This window comes from Hypomesus nipponensis, chromosome 7 (assembly GCF_054491055.1).
Source record: "Hypomesus nipponensis isolate SF chromosome 7, ASM5449105v1, whole genome shotgun sequence".
NCBI classification, from domain to species: Eukaryota; Metazoa; Chordata; class Actinopteri; order Osmeriformes; family Osmeridae; genus Hypomesus; species Hypomesus nipponensis.
This window is the reverse complement of record NC_140367.1, coordinates 1,863,348-1,885,000: the sequence shown is the minus strand read 5'-3', so window position 1 is coordinate 1,885,000 and position 21,653 is coordinate 1,863,348. Positions and strand designations below refer to the sequence as shown.

Sequence of the window (21,653 nt, the reverse complement as noted above, 5' to 3'; positions counted from 1 at the left end):
GGACTCCAGCTGCACAGTAATTGGCAAAGCACATGTTAGTGGAACCAGGCTGAGAAGAAACCAAGAGAGTGACAGGGTTCAGGTAACCTGTCTCTGTCTCTCTCTCTCTCTGTCTCTCTGTCTCTCTCTGTCTCTCTCTCTCTCTCTCACTCTCTCTCTGTCTCTCTCTCTCTGTTTCTCTATGTCTCTCTCTCACTCTCTCTGTCTCTGTCTCTCTCTCTGTCTTTCTCTCTCTCACACTCTCTTTCTCTCTCTCTCTCTGTCTCTCACTCACTCTCTCTGTCTCTGTATCTCTCTGTCTCTCTCTCACTGTCTCTCTCACTCACTCTCTCTGTCTTTCTCTCTCTGTCTCTCTCTCTGTGTCTGTCTCTTTCTCTCTCTCAGGCAGGCAGGGCTACGGGCTATAAGGAGGCTGTTGTTGGACAGTACCGGCACGAGGCACCTGACCCTGCGAGACACAAGATCATCTGGAAAAGCTCTAAGCTGTGATTGGCTCGATCTGGCCGGAGGAGAGGAAGGCGAGGAAGTCCGTCGCTCCATAATCAGGCTGATCCTCCGCGTTCGAGCTGGATGTGGAGGCATGCACATACAAGCTTACACACACACACACACACACACACACACACACACACATGCATATTGGAGAGAGAGAGGGTTGCCTCTGATTAATGGTGCTGCCACAGATCCCCCCCCCCCCCCCCCCCCTGTTAAAGTCACTTGGCTGACCACTCAGATGTGTGACCGGGTCTTTACAACCAGCAGAGGGGCCAACCAGCAAACCTAAACTGTCTGGGATACCAAGAAGTGCAGTATTTATACTACAGAATTATACCTAACGTTCTTCGCAAAGGTCTTTTTTGTGACACTTGTTAAAATCTACAGCAGCAGAATCTCTTGGTAGATTCAGCATACGGAACATACCTGGTCTCCATATGACCTCCTCAACCCTAACCTTCTCTCTGTGGAGAGTCGAGCGTATCTTAAGGTCATCAAGTCAGGAACTACCCACTGTGGGTGGGTGTGTCGAAATATCACACATCGACCAGACTGGAGGCCCAACAATACCCTGGTCAGAAGTGGCTCTACACTTTTCCCACAGTCTACACCAAGCTGGCACAAATATGGGTTGAGGGAAAATCCATAAACACACTTGACAGTATTCATAATAGGCTACATTGCTGCAGGACCCAAGCTGCAGAGCAGCCAACCGCACACACACATTTGTACACACATTCATACGCCCACACACACACAAATGAATGTTTAGTTTAGCCCGGCCCTTCACTCTTCCTGGTTTGTGTGAAATAAGAAATTAATTGGCCTGTTTTGGCGCAGCTCAAACGCGTTTGTTTGCTTTTTCAGTGAAAAGGAATGTGAAATGATAAACCGCTCTCGTGTCGTAATCAAAAGATAGCGCAGAGCGGAAGCTATCTGAAAACAGAGCACGAAGAATTTAAATGGTGCTTTAGGTGGACAGCCCAGCTAATCTAGCTGGTAGCGATTCAATAACATTACACACGAAAGACTACCGTATTGGTATATTGTTTGAACAGCGCGTTCCCACAGAGTTCGCGGTTTCTCTATTGACTCATAATATCCATCTAACTTCTCCCCCAGGACCTCAACCTGCGGAACCAGGCATGGCAAACGATTGCCGAGCCAATTAAGTTTCTCTTTACTGTTGTGGATGGAGAATTACGCTGCAGTTAAATGCAAGCTCAAGTGATTAAAAGGCAGCTATAGCTGTAGGATCCATATTATGTGTGCACTGCCAAGTGTCATTTTCTTCACGGTAAATTGTTTTTAAGTAAGTCGCATGGGTGTAGTTGAAATTCACACTGTAAGTAATTATAAAGGTGACATTTTAGTGTTTATCAAGGTATCTCAGTTACAGTTTGTCTAACGGTGTAGCTTTTTAAGTAGCTTTCCCATCAGGCTAAATATACACATACAGAGTCAACAGGAAAATGCTACAGCTACCAGGGTATTTCCGAACAAGGTCTCAGTATTGATTTTATTTTGAAACAAAGGCAGAGGTGACCAGATGTGACTCAATCAGTTGATCATTAACTAACATGCCCCTGAGAGAGACAAACACTGAATTTGACATAATTAGTGATTGGGACTTGATCGGGATTGTCTGTTGCGGAGAGATAGACAAGTTATACAGAACTCAGCTTTCATATCACTTTATTGAACATTTCTTGGATCCCAAGATTTGATGTGACTTCCCTCAACTTCAAAGCAGGTCGACATCATTGAAACCATGAAATCAATAACTTGAATCGGATCAAATGAACAAAAGTTTCCCACCATTAACCTCCATTGCCACTGTTCTCCAGCTGTTTTCACTACAGCACCAGGCTGTGTTCATACTGGACGATGCGGCCCTGATTAGAATTACACCTCCCACTTCCTCACAGCCAGCTAATGAGGACCGATTTGCTGCATTCTCTAGGACTCGGTCTCCTTCTAACAGCCAATCAGGGGAAGCAGATCCCTTCCTGTGGTTGTCGGCTTCAAAGGAGGTGAACTGCTGGAGCAGGTCACCAGGAAGAGTCTGTCTCCCTTTGTCACAGAGCAAGCTGCTTTCATGTGCACATGCAGCTTGTGGGTCATTAGTAACAGGGCTACAGCGAACAGCCCAGTCAGGGACAGCCTTCTGTCTCACCCAGGGACAGCCTAGTGTCTCAGTCAGGGACAGCCTTCTGTCTCACCCAGGGACAGCCTTCTGTCTCAGTCAGGGACAGCCTTCTGTCTCAGTCAGGGACACCCTTCTGTCTCAGTCAGGGACAGCCTAGTGTCTCAGTCAGGGACAGCCTTCTGTCTCAGTCAGGGACAGCCTTCTGTCTCAGTCAGGGACAGCCTTCTGTCTCAGTCAGGGACAGCCTTCTGTCTCAGTCAGGGACAGCCTAGTGTCTCAGTCAGGGACAGCCTTCTGTCTCAGTCAGGGACAGCCTTCTGTCTCAGTCAGGGACAGCCTAGTGTCCCGCCCAAGGACAGCCTAGTGTCCGTGTCTGGGTTCTAGTTTTGGCTCTCCGGGGATCGTTTGGGTAATTCTGCGTGTGTGTTGTGTGCTAGGGGCTGGTGTTGTGGGAGAACTACTGGTTGTGATTGACATGAGCACATCGGGAAATCAAGGATTTCTTCTGCTGTGTGCCACGCTGCTAAAAGTGCTTCTTTATCCCTCTACTGAGAAGGTCGTTAAGATGCTGTTGCAGTGGCCCTCTTAAACATGTGGCTCCTAGCTCTGAACGGAGAAACCTCATTATACAGTCTAACAGGGTAGGGTCAAGGCAAGACCTTTTCCAATTTTTCGATTTCCAAGACCTCAAAACAGACCCCTTGACACACGAAACAGAGATATAGACCGATGAACACAATCACAGAGAGCGAGGGCACATCATCTATTTTTCGGCAGATTGATTACACGGTCTTTGTCTTCATCCCGGAAAGTGATTGATCACGTGCATTAGCCAGACGGATCGGACACCAGAGGGGTGGCCGTCGCCACGGAGACGGGGGACGACCCAGCTGACTGAGTGATGATGTCGATAAAAGGTTCTGACGAGCCCTTAGCAGCGTAAAGGAGAGGCTAAAGGAAATCAATGGCTAATAAAAGTAATGCCTCAGTGTCCGAGGTAAAAAAAAAAAAAAAAAAAAGCTGATGAGATGAGTGCTAAAATACTAAGAGAAGATCACCTTTACGCCTCACAAAGAGCTGAATTGATTCCATTTTACTAACTAAAGATCCGGCAAACAAACAACGTAGGACAAGCGATTTACGAATCCCATCAAACTCCTCCTTTAAATGACAATAAGAGCAGTATATAAATGTAACTGTATCTCCAGCAAAAGGAGGATGAACATTCAAGAATTCTGAAGTGTGCTTAACATGAACCAATGGCCCCATAGATCAATGTGTCAACCTTGCCCAAGCACACTGCAATTGCACACTGAGAGAACCTAGTTAGTGTTTTGAAGCTGGCTCGCCCCCCTCACTCCCCCTCTACAGCCCTACATGCTGAAGACCACCAGTGACTGATAATAACAGGAATGGTGTCTTTAACATCTGGAGAAGCAAGACGGCTACAGTACTGTAAGTGTTTTCCCCTTTACCTTTAAAAGAGTTCCTTTAATATGAAATGTACGTGGATCTACTTAGGAGGACTGTTCGCCCAATAAATATGGGATTACGTGTGAAGTAGACCCATACTGCACTGAATTCACCATGAAAAAACCTATCTTAATGGCCCATATAAGAACCTTGGATGCTGTGAGTTTTATATGGGGCTTTTAGTAAATTGTGCCAAATTAAAAGTGCCAAAGTGGATTTCAACGGCCACCCATCGAGGGAAGTCTGTTCCTTGCCAACTTTCACGCCATTTATCCCACCCACCCATGTCACTCAGCTACGATTCCAGCCCTGTCATGCACACTGTTACACAAAGTCAAAACCCACAAATCAATGGGGTTGGAGATCTAAAGTGTTTCAAGCTTCTTGGAGTGTCTGAACTAAGGACTGAACTAAGGACAATCTGTGTGTCTGGACAGCTAATCCAAACTACTCCCTCCGTGGTTGTGAGTCGTTCTTGATAAACGAGAGCCTTAATTAAAAACTGACTCTGCAGTTATCCACCTCTGTGGAATAGGGCATGAGTCAGTGTTTTCTTCAGGGGATAAAGATATTCTTCACTGTAGGGATGCCTCACAGCTCGCCCCGCTTATGAAGGCAGACACAGTGAAGCTACTGTCACTTTTAAAAGGGAAACATACCTTTAATTCTTTAAAACTGCCCTTTGGTTACTGTAACTTTACAACTGCCCTTCGGTTACTGTAACTTTACAACTGCCCTTCGGTTACTGTAACTTTACAAAACTGCTCCAGACGAAGGCGATCAGCACCACCATTATCAATCACGTAACATGTGACTAGTACTGTGTCACTATTCTTTAGCAGTTATTGTTGATATTAATGCGTCATGTCAAAGCAACCATCAACACTCTGCCCCTTTTCTTCACAGGCATCAATCATCCCTCTTTCTATGTCTCTCACCCCTCCCCTCTCTCTCTGTCTCTCACCCCTCCCCTCTCTCTCTGTCTCTCACCCCTCCCTCTCTCTCTGTCTCTCACCCCTCCCCTCTCTCTCTGTCTCTCACCCCTCCCCTCTCTCTCTGTCTCTCACCCCTCCCCTCTCTCTATGTCTCTCACCCTCCCCTCTCTCTTTCTGTCCACACATCCCACACTTGTTAAGGAGCTGGAGGAAAAGGCACGCAGACTTATGAAACTAGCACCTGCAGTAACAGAATTATGGAAATTCCCACTTGAATCTGACCGGTGGAGTGTTTTGTAATATTGCAGCCAGCTGTGATACCTGGGGCATCCAGGAGGACCGGCTTTAGATAAATTGCTAGAAATTGCAGTTTTTGTTTTAGTCCAGTCGTCTTAAAACGTTCACACAAAACCTGGTAACACACGCCAACGGTCACACACATCAAGTTACCGCATACAAAGCAAAACACACACACACACACACTCACCCCCTCACACATACACACACATATAACCCACCTTCTCACACACACACACACACACAACCTCACCCACCTCCTCACAAACCCCTCAAAAACCAGCCCAGGATATTCCCATTCCCCAGCCACATCGCAAACACCCAGCAGAGAATTGGCGGGCAGCAAGGCAGAGGGGACATTACAGCCTGATCCAATTCATCATTTTCTAAAATGCTTCCATGACAACTATATTTTCCCTCTCTTATTCCCCAAGGGTCACTGGGTCCAGCCGAACCACTGCTGTGGAGGCTGTGGAGGCTGTGGAGGCTGTGGAGGCTGTGGAGGTTGTGGAGGCTGTGGAGGCTGTGGAGGCTGTGGAGGCTGTGGAGGCTGTGGAGGCTGTGGAGAGTGTGGAGGCTGTGGAGGCTGTGGAGAGTGTGGAGAGTGTGGAGGCTGTGGAGGCTGTGGAGGCTGTGGAGGCTGTGGAGGCTGTGGAGAGTGTGGAGGCTGTGGAGAGTGTGGAGGCTGTGGAGGCTGTGGAGAGTGTGGAGAGTGTGGAGGCTGTGGAGAGTGTGGAGGCTGTGGAGGCTGTGGAGAGTGTGGAGGCTGTGGAGGCTGTGGAGGCTGTGGAGGCTGTGGAGAGTGTGGAGGCTGTGGAGAGTGTGGAGGCTGTGGAGGCTGTGGAGAGTGTGGAGGCTGTGGAGGCTGTGGAGGCTGTGGAGAGTGTGGAGGCTGTGGAGAGTGTGGAGGCTGTGGAGGCTGTGGAGGCTGTGGAGAGTGTGGAGGCTGTGGAGAGTGTGGAGGCTGTGGAGGCTGTGGAGAGTGTGGAGGCTGTGGAGGCTGTGGAGGCTGTGGAGGCTGTGGAGGCTGTGGAGGCTGTGGAGAGTGTGGAGGCTGTGGAGAGTGTGGAGGCTGTGGAGGCTGTGGAGGCTGTGGCTGAGAGCAGCTGGGTTGAAGGCCGGCTGCCAAGGAAACCTAGGCCCCGTTTGTCTCTCGGCAACACTCAAACGGCCGGCAGTATATCACATCAGACCATGGTTCGAATTAGGCAGCCCATAATACTACACTCATCTTCCATTTGTTCCGCTATAAACTCACACACTCTGAGGCACGTTTACAGCATGTGATACACTTGTTTCTGAGCTAAGGGACAAAGAGAGGTTTGTAATGTTTCAAAGTTTAACTGCACTGTAGTGACTGATGTGGTTGTAGAAGTTTTGGGCATCCTTTGCAGTTCCCAAGATAATTCCGGAATGACTTTATTTGAGCTCAGTGATTGGGGAAAACCTATAATTGCTGATGACAAATCAAGTCCTCGGATGAGGACTGTGGAGTTGTGTTTTTGCCAGAGGGAGCATCTAGAGAACAAAGAAACATTTTGTTTCCGTTGAAAGAGAGCTCGGTTTTGTTTCCGACTCGACGGACGGCTAATCTGCAATCAAATTAAAAAATGCAGCTATTCAAGGACGTAGATGTATTTTTAGATTGAGGGACTCAGAATTGCGGCAATCTACAAAAAAGGCTGCAATCCTGCACTGTGTTAGGGTTGGATCTTAACCATTGGCAGCTGAGTCAGAACTGGGGGATAGTTGATAACTTGCTGAACTCTCAAGTATGCTAAGCTAATTGACCATAAAGAGCTGTGTCAAATTCTGTATGGGCTCTCTTGTAGGGAATGACCAGACGCCACATTCCAGTATTAACAACAGTGAAGTTTGTTCATGAAGGGTACCAAAACAGGATACTACAAAGCCCAGAGCATCAAGCAGTCTATAAAAACAACATATGGTTTGACATCAGCAATGGAAATCAAACCAAAAGATGAAAGTATGAATAATTTAGGCAAAATGAATTGTCATCAGTAGGCTATTCAGTGTAACGGTAGTATTTCAAATGCACTTTCCCCACAGGGGGTTTAAAGTTCTCCAAGTTTGTCAAACTAACAACAGGGGTACTGAAATACAGTCCTGCTTTAAATGCTTGAGGGAAACTGCATTACAAAACCATAAAACGCATCATATACTGCAATGAAACTCCAATACGGATAAAGGTGACACCGAGACGTCACGTCATCGACGTATAGCGTTCACTGTGCGTTCAGCTCTTTGGGATCGGGAAGGCTTTGATCACAATGGACATGTCCTCCTTTGGTTCCCGACACAAAGACCAACAGTGATGGAAGCGCTGCGTGTTCTCTGTTTCTCAGCACCACAGAAGGAAGGCAGACGAACGACTCGGTCAATAGTATTGAGCAGACACACCGTGAACCTTCCACACAATCAACAAGCCACTGGAGAGAGAGAAAGCGTAAACCAGGTCATTTCCATCATCAGCAAAAGCATGAAGGTCCTTCCTGTTTCTCAATAGGGTGGTGGTTGGGGAGGGGGAGCACATGGATGTTTATCTTCAGCAGAGATAACACGGTTGGTCGATGCTAGTCACAGCAGGGGGACAAAACGAGAAGCGGTGTGTACTGTAGATTAAACTGTCTAGGTTAGCCTCAGAGGTAAAGGATGAACTGGGTGCCTCACGACAGTGATAAGTGAACTTCCCTGGAGCACGTCTGCTGCAGGTTAAGTGAAAAGGATGAGTTTGTCCTGTGCCAAACCCAACTGGTTGAGTGCTTCGGTAGAAACAAATACAGGCTCTTCATAGTCAAAGGCTGGGGGATATCAATCTGCTCAATGAGAGCGTTTTTACTTTTATTTTATAGTTTTTCATTTTTCATACGGAGCACCAAAAAGACGTCCAGGAATAAATAAAATTCAACTGAAATGAGAAACCCAAAGCTTGAGCTTTCTTTAGGTAGCGGTCAATGATCCACACAGCTAAAGGTGCAATGAAGTGCAGTACCCGCTGTGCATTTTCTTATCAAAGAACAACCTTGCACAATGTCCTGAATACAAACCATCAGGGTCTATATACAAAATAAATGTGTATTTTTCTGACACACAATACAGCTTTACAGACAAATATAATGGAGAAGAGATGGGAGAGAACGAAAGAGATTAATCGTCTGCGCGAGTTCTATCCCCGTTTTCGAGCAATGACTAATGTCTTCATATCCCATCACAACAACTGTCTTTCCAGCGCCACCCGTTCATGAATACGAAAACGAGAATATAAATCTATTGTAGGGTCGATGTCCTACTACCCCGGAAAATAAATTAAAATAAGGTGGAAAGTTTATCTGTGACTTGAGGGGAAAGTAACCCTATTATCAAATGTGGATTCATCTCATCAATCAAAGTTGAGATCCACTGGGTAGCTGTCACAGAAACCTCTGTGTTTATTTATACCCCTTAACACCTCATTAATACCCCTTAATACCTAATTTCCACCAGTCCATTGTACAGTACCTGGTGCAAGATTAGAGTTCCCATCAGGGTTAGCATTCAGTGCATCACTACAGTAGAGGAAGGGATTTGGCTGGATAAGTCAGTGAGGTATTGAGTAGTGCCTGAAGGAATAGTTCTTATACATCAAAATGAGAAAACACAGATTAAAAACATCCCTGGACGTAGTTCATTTGATGAGTCACAATTGTGAGTCACATATTGGGAGGGGGATGGATTTAGCAAAAGCATGACATAGATAATAAGAGATTCGTTTTTTATGCAACACAAGTAGAATGGATTTTTGCCAGCGTACAAGAAACCAAATACAAGAAAGAGAATAGGATTAACATGAACAGTCACATCGGGCTCATTGAAATTAAATTGTATACCTACCAACATAAACGTGACAATTATATTGGGTGGGGATAAATGATCCTTCCTTGAGCATTGCATTATGGGGGATGTGCCTGTCCCTTCTCTGGGGATTTGGCCCCTGGTCACAATGTTTTCAGAGGATGAGAGATGAGCACTCTTTCTCAGGGAAGACGTAACCATTATGCTGAGCCAGTTTCTTCAATCAAAGCAACTCAATAAACATATATCCAGTCCTATTCATTAGTGTCGGATGAGAATGCGTACAGTTCTCACGAATAGATGCCATTTTGTGGGAGGAAGTTAAACCCTCCATGGCGTGTCAAGAGAGAGATGCAACAATGCACACAAATCCGGCTTTCAACAAACTAATAAATCACAATGGCCCATCCCTTGTATTTAGTCTGAGTACACTGGCTTCTCTATACTGCCTACTACCCTCATCCCTTCCCCTCACAAAACAACCACTGTCATCAATCCCCAAAGTAGCCATCCATCGTGTAGTAATGAGGGAATCTCACAGCAAGCTCAGCTAACACGCTTCGGGACCTCCATGCACATCTGTATCGACTTGCGAACGCTGTCATCTGTGGAGCCCTTTCGTGGCTTTAGTAGGAAACAGGAGAGACCAAGACCCTTCCCTGAGGATGGATTAAAGACAGAGAATACTCTGGAACGTCCAGGAAATACCAGCTGACTTGGATGCTAATAATTGGAGCATCCATTGAGATACATGTGAATAGCCGTTATTTGGCTTATTTTCTGAATCATGAGCATAGAATGAGTCATGGTGAAAAAGCAACAAAATCAAGATAAACCAAAGTTTTTCCAAACCCCAACTCTAACCTTCCCGGTCAGAACTTCTCAGGTTTAAGTAGGCGCAGAGTCAGAAAATTCCCTCCTCGCACCAGGGATTCAATAACTGTCTCTCTCCTGACCCAGAAAGAGTTTGTATATTTCTGTATATTTTACAGCCAGGGAAGGACAGGGTCTGTAAATGATGCATAAAACCAGGGTCCAGTCACACTGGTTCTCCCCTAATGCATTTCTGTTGGTTTCATAAAGGCTTCTGGTACAAAAAGGTTTTGACAGACAAAAAGTTCAAAAAGGTACTACAGTTTCTAATTAGTTTGTGTTTTGTGAAGTAAGTTACAGAGTTTTTCTTGAGTTGTATTTACATTGTATGTTTGGTGTTGTGGGTTAAAATTACTTTGTTACAGTGAGTATTTGACCAATAGACATAACCAAGGGTTCAAATGAGATGCATGACCATATCACAAATTGCCTCAGTGAATTAGGTGTCACGGTCAAAAGGAGGCTCTGTGGAACAATCATAATTCACTTTTTATCTGCTATCTTCCTGGGAAGGCTTCTTGAAACGCGGAACAGAGTCTGGATGTCTAGAATGAGTTATATGGTAGCAGCTGTAGGAAGCACGTTTTCTGACAGTCCGACTCAAACAGGCGCCCAAGTACAGCTCTCCTGTTAAAATGTTACTGATAAGCAAAATTATGGAATACCGCCAACTTTTTTACACCGAGACACACTTATGTGTAAAAATGTTTGAAACTATTTTCCCCCCACACAACGACACAAAAAAGTATATATATATATATATATTTTCTTTTTCAAAACCATTTTTCAACCTTCCGAAACTGAAAAAAGCAGAGAAATGAGAGGCTCAGCATGATGAAAATTCGGTATCTGTTCTGGACTGTATTTTTTCAGGATTTTTTTCTGTAACTTTTTTTTTCAAAACTTTGTTTTCACACACTCAACACAAAATATGTTCTAATTTGTTTGTTTTTTTACTTTAAAAAGAAACTTTTTTGTAACCTTTCAAAACTTTTTTTTCCGCAAATATTTTTCAGTCAGGAGACGAGTGTGCCTGTTCAAAGCATACGTCTCTCCTTCCCTGTAGGCCTACTCTGTCAGAGACCTGACCCAAGACATGCCGGGTAACGTGAGGCTCCGGCGAGCACAGGCAAAATCAGGGCTCTGTTCTGAAGCGGTCATTTGGATTGGAGAGGAAAGAGCCAGGGTTGCCGAAACGCAACAACTATTGATTACAAAGAAGAGAAAAGGGGGTTGCTAGTTATCTCAGGGCGGGTTTGAATTACACACCAACTGCTATGTGTGTTTTTTTTTTTAAGTCCACCTTTGTAGTTGAGGAGGGAAAGCAGACGCCAGTTCCAAAGTGTAACGCTACACCAGAACAGGGAGCTTTGCTTACAGCGAAGCTTAACTGCTACGTGGTGGAAATCCAAGCCCCCTCTGTCGCCCGCTGCCCAATGACAGGTATTAGTGAAAGGGGACATAGTTAAAAGTGTGTGGTTAGCCAGATAACATTAGCTGCAGATACACAGAACTTGTAAGGCCAGGCCACAGGGATCTACCGAACATTACCTTACCCTCCAATTACAGCTACTCTGACCATAGACTAGAATCTCCAGTGCCCTGGTACTTCGGGCTAAACTATGTGGGTCTTCTTCTGTGGCGTTTGCTAGTTTTCAACCTCCGTAGCCCATGGTTACCACTGTTATGGGATGCGTGTGTTGTGTGTGTTGTGTGTGTGTGTTGTGTGTGTGTGTGTGTGTGTGTGTACTGGGAGGGTCATTCGACTGTTGGGTTTGCGGTTCTGAGGTCGTGCCTTGGCACACTCGTGGGTCAGGTTGTCTGGCCGTGGAGTAGAGAGCCAGCCCTGGGTAGCCTTCCTCACGGCCCACTAGGCTTCAATGGGATGAGGAGAGACCTCTTTCAAATAAACGGGCAGACTGGTCCACGTCGACCTGCTGCTGCATGGGGGCCGAGGGAGAAGGGTGCTTCCAACTTTAACCAGGCATATGACTGGATGCATTATATCGCTTTTTAATATGAAAGTACTTACAGTAACTATGAAAGCACAGGCGTGTTATACCTGGGTTGCAGTGCTCATAGTGTGATGAAATGAATGTGGGCTGATGCTGGGAACTAATGACACACTCTTCACAAACAGAAAACACAAAGTACAGTGTTAGTGACCTGGTGATTTCTATTCGAGCGATGCAAAGCCTAGGGCGTAAAGAAATCGACTCTTTCTTGCAAACAAGAAAGTCATTCGGTCCCTGCACCATTCGCCCACTTGCCATGCCCTTACTGGCTGAATGACCAGCATAGTTCACATTATGGTAGCAGTCTGCATATTTCACAATGCGTGGCATGACAGCTTGTGTAACACACTAAACACAGATATTGTTCGGCTGAACCCAAACATTATATAGGCTTAGTTGACAGCCCTGACCAATGTCTTTTTCCAGGAGTGCCACATACCGCTTCTCAGCAAGGATTCTTTTTTCTGCCTTTACTGTTAACTTCGGTTCACTTTCACCATCAAGGACAAATCAGAAGAACTTCCTCTGTTTTTTGAGACAGTGTTTCCTGTTCGACACAGCAGACAGAGAACATCCAAGAGAATAAGGACATCAAATGAAGGTTGATCCTTTGTCCTTCTTATACGCTAGACCACATAATCATACTGTCTTCTGAAAATCTAGCTCGACACCAAAGTAAATCAAGAGACAAACACTTCTGCTCAAGACCAAATCTCTCCTGAACAACTTAGGCCCCAAATCCCCCCCCCCCCCCCCCCCCTTGTAAAGTTTCAGACCAAACTTTGCTGATGGCTCTGAAAATTCTAACACAAATAGCTTGGAGTGTAAATCTGTTAGTAATCAAGACCTCAACACTCCCTCTCCTCCTCCCTATTGTTTTATTAATACTCCCCGGGTGTACATACGAACACTTCAATGGGAAAACAGTTTTGAGAGAGCAATGAATAAAAAACACGTGTTTGTGTACTATATATGAAGGGCTAGTACATTTGGGACCTGAGGCCATGAGCAAGTCTTTCAATATGGCTATCCATGGCAACCCATCCCCATGACAGGCCTTCATTTGGTGAGTGTGTTGTTTTCACCAGAAAACCACACATTTCATCAGACCTGTCTCTTTCGCCTCCAAAGAGCATTTACGGCTGGCATACCACTGTAGTGTGGTCAAAAGTCTCCTTGCTTCCAAACCATCTGAAATCACGTTTCACAAACACTCTCTTCTCAGTCACTAACCTCTCTGTGGATCCCCGGTTCCCAAACCATCACGGACACATCCCAGAGTCCCTCACTTCCTCTCACGTTAACTATCATCCTTCTCGATTTAGACTAGCTATTACTCAGTTTCCACAAAAACACAATCAACACTGTGTTTGGGGAGCATGTGGCATAATGTCCAGAGGCACCAGGGTCATATAAACTCTTACTAGCAAGCATTTAACATAACACATCGAAACTTACAACAATAAGTACTGCAGGCACCATAACACCTTCCCCTACTGCGGTTGGATACGGCACTTTAAAGATGGTTTTGGGTGTGAGTACGATGTGAAAACATGTTACACACACCTTTAGTATTGAATGTACGAGATAACTGCTGTGAAACCATCGAATGTAACATGGTAAGTCTTGTGGTTTTCCAAATGGGAATCTAGCAACTTTTTTGAGCCATTTTTGTAGCCGTTGGTGGTTTAAGGTTGTTGAAGGTTCCTTTTTGAATGTACATCTCACTTTCTTTTGTCAACTGCAACCTAGAAATTATACAACCGAGAATATAACCCCTCCTACCTGCATACAGTAAAGGCTTACAAACACAACTTCCTTCCTTAAGAGCCAGGAGGGATTCGCAATACACGTGGGAAACTGCCACTTTTGAGAGGAAGGGAAAGAATTGACATGAGGATTGTGATTTCCTTGAAGTTCATGGCATCATAGAGATGTGAGGAGTTATAAAATCCAGTGTTCAGACACTGGGCCATCTGTGCTATGAGATACCAGACTTATTGCATGCGTTATTAAACGTTATTTGGTTCTTTGTTCCAATGCTTGTGTCCAAGAGGGGATCTACAATTCAGCCTCATAGTCAATTGTCTGCCACAAGAATGTAAGGGGTGGACACATTTCAAACGGAACATTTTTATTTTTTTCACAGACTACAATATAGATCAGAAGTCTGTTGTGTGCCAGGAAATGCGATGGTCATTTCTGTCCCAGTGAAACCCAACCAGCCATCCCCACAGACTGAACAGTTTAATTCCTCTATAACATGTAGTGGGATGTTTTCATTGGGATTCCCTGGGGGGTCGTAGTGCGTTTCTGGGCTGAAATGGTGTTTCGTCACGTGACTGTGGCCACAGGCGGTTTGGGAGACGCAGCTCTGAACACTGCAAGCCACCGAGGAAACGTTTCCTTTGGGATGTACCTTAGGAATCCATCCTTCCTCTGTTGAAGATAGATGAGAAGTGTGAACTGTAAGATGGTAACTTCTACATCCAAACACAGAAGCACACAGTCCAGTAGGACTGAGGGTGATGCCATCATAAAACACACCATTTGTTTGACCCGTCAAGTGCCTTGTTGATGAGCATTCAGCAGGAAGTTCAAAGGTCACAACAAATGAATTGACCGATCTATAACCTCTGACCTCAGGAAGCAATCCAACTGCTGCTAAGTCACCTGACACAGAAACATACGAAGGCAACCACACACATAATGTACCTTACAAACACTTATCTCTCTCTCGCACACACAACCTTCTCTGTGATATTCAACCTGTAACATAGACAACAGCTTTATTCCAGAGCTATGAGAAAGAGAGTGCACTGTGACCGACCAGCTGTCTACAGACACCCACTACCAATTGAACTGAAATTTTCCCTTGTAGTAAAATGACTGGCTTTTGTTCGAACCATGTGCCAGTAATCCTCAAGTCATTTCACACACAGAGGGGTTTTATTGATATTACCATTGGCTGACAGACGTCTTGGACAGCCCTTGAGCCGTGCCCAGGAAAAACACTTGACGTGATTGAGAAAGCAGAGAAGCCCCAGAACACCCCGGAGAGCAGGAACTCATCGTTGTGAAGGCACCATCTCTTGTGCTCCGCGTCTAACGGAACTGTTTCCGAATAAAACGGTTAGCTACGGAGTTTAACAGAGACCCGCATTGCAGTCCAGGTCATCAAAAAAAAAAAAAAGAGCGCAAACCGTAAAAAAAATAAAAATAAAAAGTCCCCTAAAAAGCCTAAAGTTGACTGATGTGCTAACAGACACTCCGTTGCTACTAACAACCACTCGTGACGACCCTCAGGAGAGAGACGGAGAGCGCGCGACTCTTGACCTTGGTGAAAGGGGGCTGTTTGATGAATGACTAGGGAGGTGAGACCTGTGATTGGTATTCAGCTTCTCCATCTGAGATCGGCGGACCAGAACGGCCGTCTCAGTCCCTGGAGTGTAAATTATCACTCTGACTTTGATATATACGCAGGGTCGCCAACACCGAGGTTACAACGAAGGCGGTAAGCAGCGAGAGAGTCTGTGAGGACACTGCTTTGTCATTAATCAACGTGACGTTGTGGCAGGTTCTCTTCAGCGCGTCATTGTCAGTCTGATAAACAGGGTTAGAACAGGCCCCTCGAGCTGCAGTGCATTTCACCCATGCCATGCTTTCGCTAAACAAGACAACTGACACACTGGCATGGTTCATAGAAGTATGGATAGTCTCTCTCTCTGTGTGTGTGTGTGTGTGTCATGCATGCATTCTCACACACAAGGCAAAGGACGTATAGTTTAGTGAGATCAGTGGAGTAGTGTTCATTAAACATCCCACCCACCTATTAAAAAACGGTGCCTGTCCCGCCCCACCTTTTATTTTAAAAAGTATATTTAACAGCCGTATCCTCGGCTCCAAAAAAGCTGTCCCACCCACATTTGAAAACAAACCTTCTCCCCTGAGTGTGCTACACACTCCCAGTAGCCTGCAGTCAGTGTAGAGTGGTGAATGAGCGGGGCTCAAGTCCACCTGACCCTAAGGAAGTGTTGGGAGACGCTAGCCAGAGCCACCAGCGGTGACGGTCTCGAGGGATAGAACACGGACCAACCTGCTATGAATGGACTTAGAACAATGGCTCATTTGTCTGAGCTGGACCATAACTTAATTGACGTTTCAATTCTGTTCTCTTGCATTACAAGACTTCCATGAAATCTAAAGACTGAAATGAGCTGAGGGGAAATACATTTAAATTATTTCAAATCTACAGAATTGTAACATATCTTAAATCAATTCTGCCTACAATTGGAGGAATGCCAACTTCCAAATTCCTCGTACTGCTACTCTGAATTAAAATGCAACTGACGCTAAGAAACAGGAGAATAAAGAGATTATGCCACGTACTGTAGCCTACCAGAACCTCTTTCAAATACAGCTAGTATTTAACTCAGAGTGTCGCGCTGCTAAGCATCCGAGAAGGAACTCAACATTCTGAATACAAATGTCTTTACTTTCTGGATGGTTGAGCACTAACGAGCCCTATAAAATACGTGCTCTGGGATGGGTGGTGACATATTAGGAAGGGCTCTCCAAATATATTCTAATTAATGCATCCACTTGGATGTATTCCCTGGAGAGGGGATATTGATATGAGCGGACAAGCGTATTTATCGTCCGCAGATTCCAACAATGTGCCTGAACAAAAACATCCATTAGCATGTGGGTTGCCGGTGCTGTTAGGTGTAAGAATTGTTCAAAAATGTCATTACAGACAGCTTTAAGGGGTAGCCTAGACTATTCATAAGATGGCCTGCATCTTTACATGTCTATTGTGTAACTTCAGTCACATTTGCGATGCAGATGACATTCTCAACGTTGTCCAAGTAGCCTTTTGAACAAAGCTCTAATGCAACAGGAGATATAGCCTAGCTCATTTGCATTAGGCAAAGTAGCATATGGCTGCAACACAATGACTGCTTATTGGAGAGGTAAATCGAGAATAGAATGCTATTGCTGAATGACACAAATGAGCCGTGAATGGACAATAACCATGTTAACACCGGAGCGTGACAATTTAGTCTACCATACAAAATGTGTGCGGCAAACACGTTCCGTTTTATTTGACGTAAGAGAAACGAAATGACAAGTGTGGCTGATGATGTTGCCATAGGTACGGCGGTAACCTACCTGTCATCGTAGCAAAAATCCGCGTTCAGTGTATTGAGATACAGGACAAAAGCCACAGCGCCACACACCAACTCCGTAATCATTTCTCAAAATAATAAAGGTTATAGAAACGCAGTAGAATACTAGGTGCAAATCAATTCCCGGTTCTGTATTGTCTTCTCAATGCGGCCGCCCCGCAACACGGAGAAAATCCCCATTCAAGCAGACTAGAGTCTCAAAGTTTGCGATTCTCGGTCTCTATTCAAGTTAACCCATTTTGTTATGCAGCGGGTCAGAGTTGTGTAGAGACAAAACTAGGACGGCTCGTCTTCGTTTCAACTCGCAGCTGAGTGCATCTTGCTGTTCTGCTGTCTTCGGTTCTATATGCATTTTCATCCGCGGAACAGATACTCCACTGTTTAGAACCGCGTGTGGTTTCAAGATGATGAGCATGCGCAAACCATCTTTCGTTCGAGCTCTTTCCAATCATTTAGAGTAGAAAGGGTGCTGAAAGCGGGATTGGATGAATTCATCAAGTGTGTATGAAATGAATAAAATCACTTAAAATGTAGAAAATAAAAATAATAACATTAAGCGAATATAGTCGCTTACTATAGCAGGTTACTAAATTGTGCGCGCTAATCGCTGTCACTTAATTAAGCTGACACCTAAATTAGTGAGGATGGCCGGTAGTTGTTTTTGAGTAATCTGATGTGGCAAATAGAGACAGAGACACAGAGAGAGAGACAGAGAGAGAGAGAGACAGAGAGAGACAGACAGACAGACAGAGACAGAACCTAAACTAAACCCAGTGAGGGAGAAACGAGAAGAGCAGTGAGGATTAATGAACTCCTACGACATCCTACAGCGAGGGTGGCAGCGAGCAGACATACGGCTCCACACAGGCCGGGTCAGTTTGAAAAGGAGCAGCGAGGCCCCACTGAGCACCAGCTGCCCCCAAGCCTGTCGCTCAGTCGGAACACTCCGCCAATAAACCCACCACTGCCCCACGGAAGAGAGAGAAAACAGATGGTACTGACTGAGGACTGATGGAGGACATCCCTGAAAGCACGCAGCAAGGATGCAGAGAAAGAGGAGGAAGGAAGGTTGTCTAACCCTGGCAGGCGTTGACCCTTGTCCTGAACAAGAGCCGACCGTGACCTGTGCTCAAAGTGGACCTGTTGGACTGTTTAAGGACTGCCTGGGTTGTTGTTTTGGTTGGTTGGACTAATGATGAGACGCTTCCTCAAGAACCCCCTGGAGATCTGACGAGACAAATGAGAATCCCTGTTCAAAAAGGAAGAGTCACGCAAAAGTTACTCTACACATCTGTCATGTTTCCAACACCTTGTGTTTTAAACAATGTTTCGGTAAAGATACTGTGAATATATCACCTGAATCCTCAAACTGCTACTGTGGGACTATTCTTAAAATTGTTGGCCAATTCAAGGAATTATACCCATTAACAGGTATGATCTCATAAGGCATGGATTGTGTTTTGCATCCATGTTCGCACGCACGGAAAACACAAACACACTTTGCACACACACACACACAATTTGAGATCTTTGCCTAGGGCGCTGTTTGTATGTACCTACCCACTGAGACAAGGTCTGTCTCCAGCCCAGCTCCAGTGATGAAGGGATTAGTGGGGGAGGAGGGTGAGGGAGGGGGGTGAAGGAGGCGACTCCTGCTCCCTCAACATAAACAGCCCTGGGTGGAACAAACACATTAACAGAGTAACCAGAGTTTACTCATCTTGATGGATTACCTCCATGCTCCAGGATGATGGATGTGGTTTAGATTAATAGACTCAAGTATTTTTAGGCAGGGCAAAAAAAAAAATGTTTTTGATGTTACTAATCTTACCAATCTTTTTAATGTCACTATCCTGTGGAGTGGAAGAGGTCATGGTGCAGTAACAGAATAAAAATGCCTATAAAAAATATATATGTATACAATTGAGACAAAGACAAGCTCAACTCAAACAACGTGACGTACACATGTACAGTATTTGCCTCTTTAAATTTCATGTGAAACATGAAACATTTCCTTCTATTTGATACATATCTTTACAGAGTTTCATCTGTGAGCCAAAATCACTGAGGGAAGAGAAACTAGAAGCCTTGCCTTTCTGCAGCGGTGCTTTTGTCCTGAGACCTGACAGTCTTTATTCACCCTGTGTGCTGGAGTAGATTGAGCGCAATTTTATCATAATTATCTTCTAAAAGGTTTGTAGTCGTTGCATAATTTGCCCAATAGAGGGCCTCTTGGTCTCTTAAGTCAAAAGTGAACTAGTAAAAACTATTTATATTTATTCAGACATACACTCAAATGGAAATAACAAAATGTGTGGAGTATCGTGTACTTTAGAACAATTACATTTAAATCGGTTGTTAAGGGAAATAGAGCCTTGTGGAAAAACACACTTTCTTAATTAGGGGTAAAAAAAAACAAAAAAAAGTTCTAATGAGATGATGAATTTAGACGTGTTTTCTTTCTTTTAACCCATCAGAGTAACAAATGGTATTTTCCTTGTGTTATTTATACAGGACCACTGGTTTTTCATCCTCTTAGATAAGCATCACACAGGAAACAGACTATCCCTATCACACTAACACAGCCTGTAGAACGCCCTCACAAAAATAGCATACGAAAAGTATTAATATCAAAATGAAAGCAAATGTACCCAAACATTTTTTTTAAAATATCTGATCAAAATGAGTCTTTGCTGTTTGGCTAACCACACCTTGGTGACAACCCTACCTTTCTTTATGGGCGTATGTGAAGCCCTCTGTGACATGCTTGCGTGTAAAAAGGGCTATACAAATACATTTGATTTGATCTTAAAAAAAATATATATATGGCTGAAAAAGATAGTCGTGTTTGGATTTGACATGGAAAAAACCCATCTGAAAATCTGTTTCTAATTACACCCCTTAAAGCTTTTGAGGCCCCTAATCAATTTACTGAGCAACTATAAACCACAGGCACCAATACTCTGAGGTCTTATACACCAAAGATTAAGGAACAAAAGAAGCACTTTGTAGAGCAGTCATAGAACTGAGTAACAACTGGATTATCAACCAACCAGAAGCCTGATGATCCTGTGACTTGGACTGACAGCTGCTTGGGGGAAATACAAGAAGAAAAGATTCCTGTTGACGTATCCCTTTTCAGGAAGTCATCTTAATTCATATTGGATGGATTAAATCTGTTTGAATTATCCTACCCAGAAGGAGTAGGCATTGATTTAAAAATCTCACATTTCCATTTAGTTACCAGTACTATAATTTAAATTAAATCTTATTTTTCTTTCTTTTTCCTCAACTCCAGATGTTTTAAATCTGCCTAATTTGATATTCATTATGAAAAATGTTGATTAATCAAAACTATGAATCACCATTACAAAAATTGAAAGAATGGAAAATTACAAATATTATGAAAAATTGACAGTAGATTGTTTTCTTTGGCCTGTACTTAGCCCAATACTTTTCAAAGTAACTTGGAAGAAGTTTACAGTGAAACATTTACCTTGCGTGACTGGCTGACACTTGCCACACTAATACCCATGTAGACAAGTGAGTTGGAGAATTTGTGCGTAAACAAAGTCTGAATTTCCATTGGCATCAGTCATTGTGTTGACATGGAAGCTAAGAAGCAACACACGTCACACAGTCCATCACAACACAGCTAAGCCAAACAACCGTCACTTTCACACAACACAGCTGGAGAATCGTGTGTGATTGGAGGTTGTTATGGATGCCAGTGTTATTCCTGTCTCTCCTGGCATCTCCTGCCATTGCTTTTGGCTACGCGTGTCCCGTGAAAACCCTGCTTGCACTCCTGACAACCACAACAGGATGACGCTGTGATTGCATTCAGATGGAAGTCATCATGAGACATTAAGGATGGACTGGTGCATGCGTGTGTGTGTGTGTGTGTGTGAAACGAGGAGAAAGAGAGTAGTTAAAAGAGAAAGAAATGAGGTGGACTTTATGAACAGAAGTGTGTGTGTGTGTGTGTGTGCGTCTGTGGAGAGTCTAAATCCAGAGTTGCTGATTCCTGAATGGCTTTTTCACCACCAAGCTTCCTGTTTGGCTCCTGCACTGACGTCTTTTTAATGAATGAGTAAACTGATGAACCCTTTCGCTTCCCCTCTCGCTTTTTATTGCCTTTCTACACATTCTTGTGTACAGTTAGGGTCTCTGATAAGAACTCAAACCTCTACATTTGCCACTTTACCATTCTGAATGAAGTCCATTAATAACAAGAAATCCTTTGCGTAGGGAATAGCCCATTCATTTATAAATGTTCTTGATATTAAGTGCCTAGTTGAGTCTATATCTGTAGATTCCACAGATGATTAAGTTGAAAAGTGCATTAAGAGAAAAAATAATGTAAAAAAAGAGG

At 44.3% G+C, this 21,653-nt stretch overlaps 1 protein-coding gene across 1 annotated transcript in view; it reads right to left on the bottom strand.

Moving 5' to 3' along the window:
• The window catches only part of tmtc2a (transmembrane O-mannosyltransferase targeting cadherins 2a), a 50,866-nt gene extending 32,586 nt beyond the window's left edge, over window positions 1-18,280 (bottom strand). Inside the window, exon 1 of the mRNA XM_084701543.1 lies at window positions 17,262-18,280. Within this exon, the coding sequence (XP_084557669.1) occupies window positions 17,262-17,344 (83 nt within the window). The 5' untranslated portion in view covers window positions 17,345-18,280. The remainder of the gene's footprint in view (window positions 1-17,261) is intronic.
• Window positions 18,281-21,653: the final 3,373 nt, after the last annotated feature.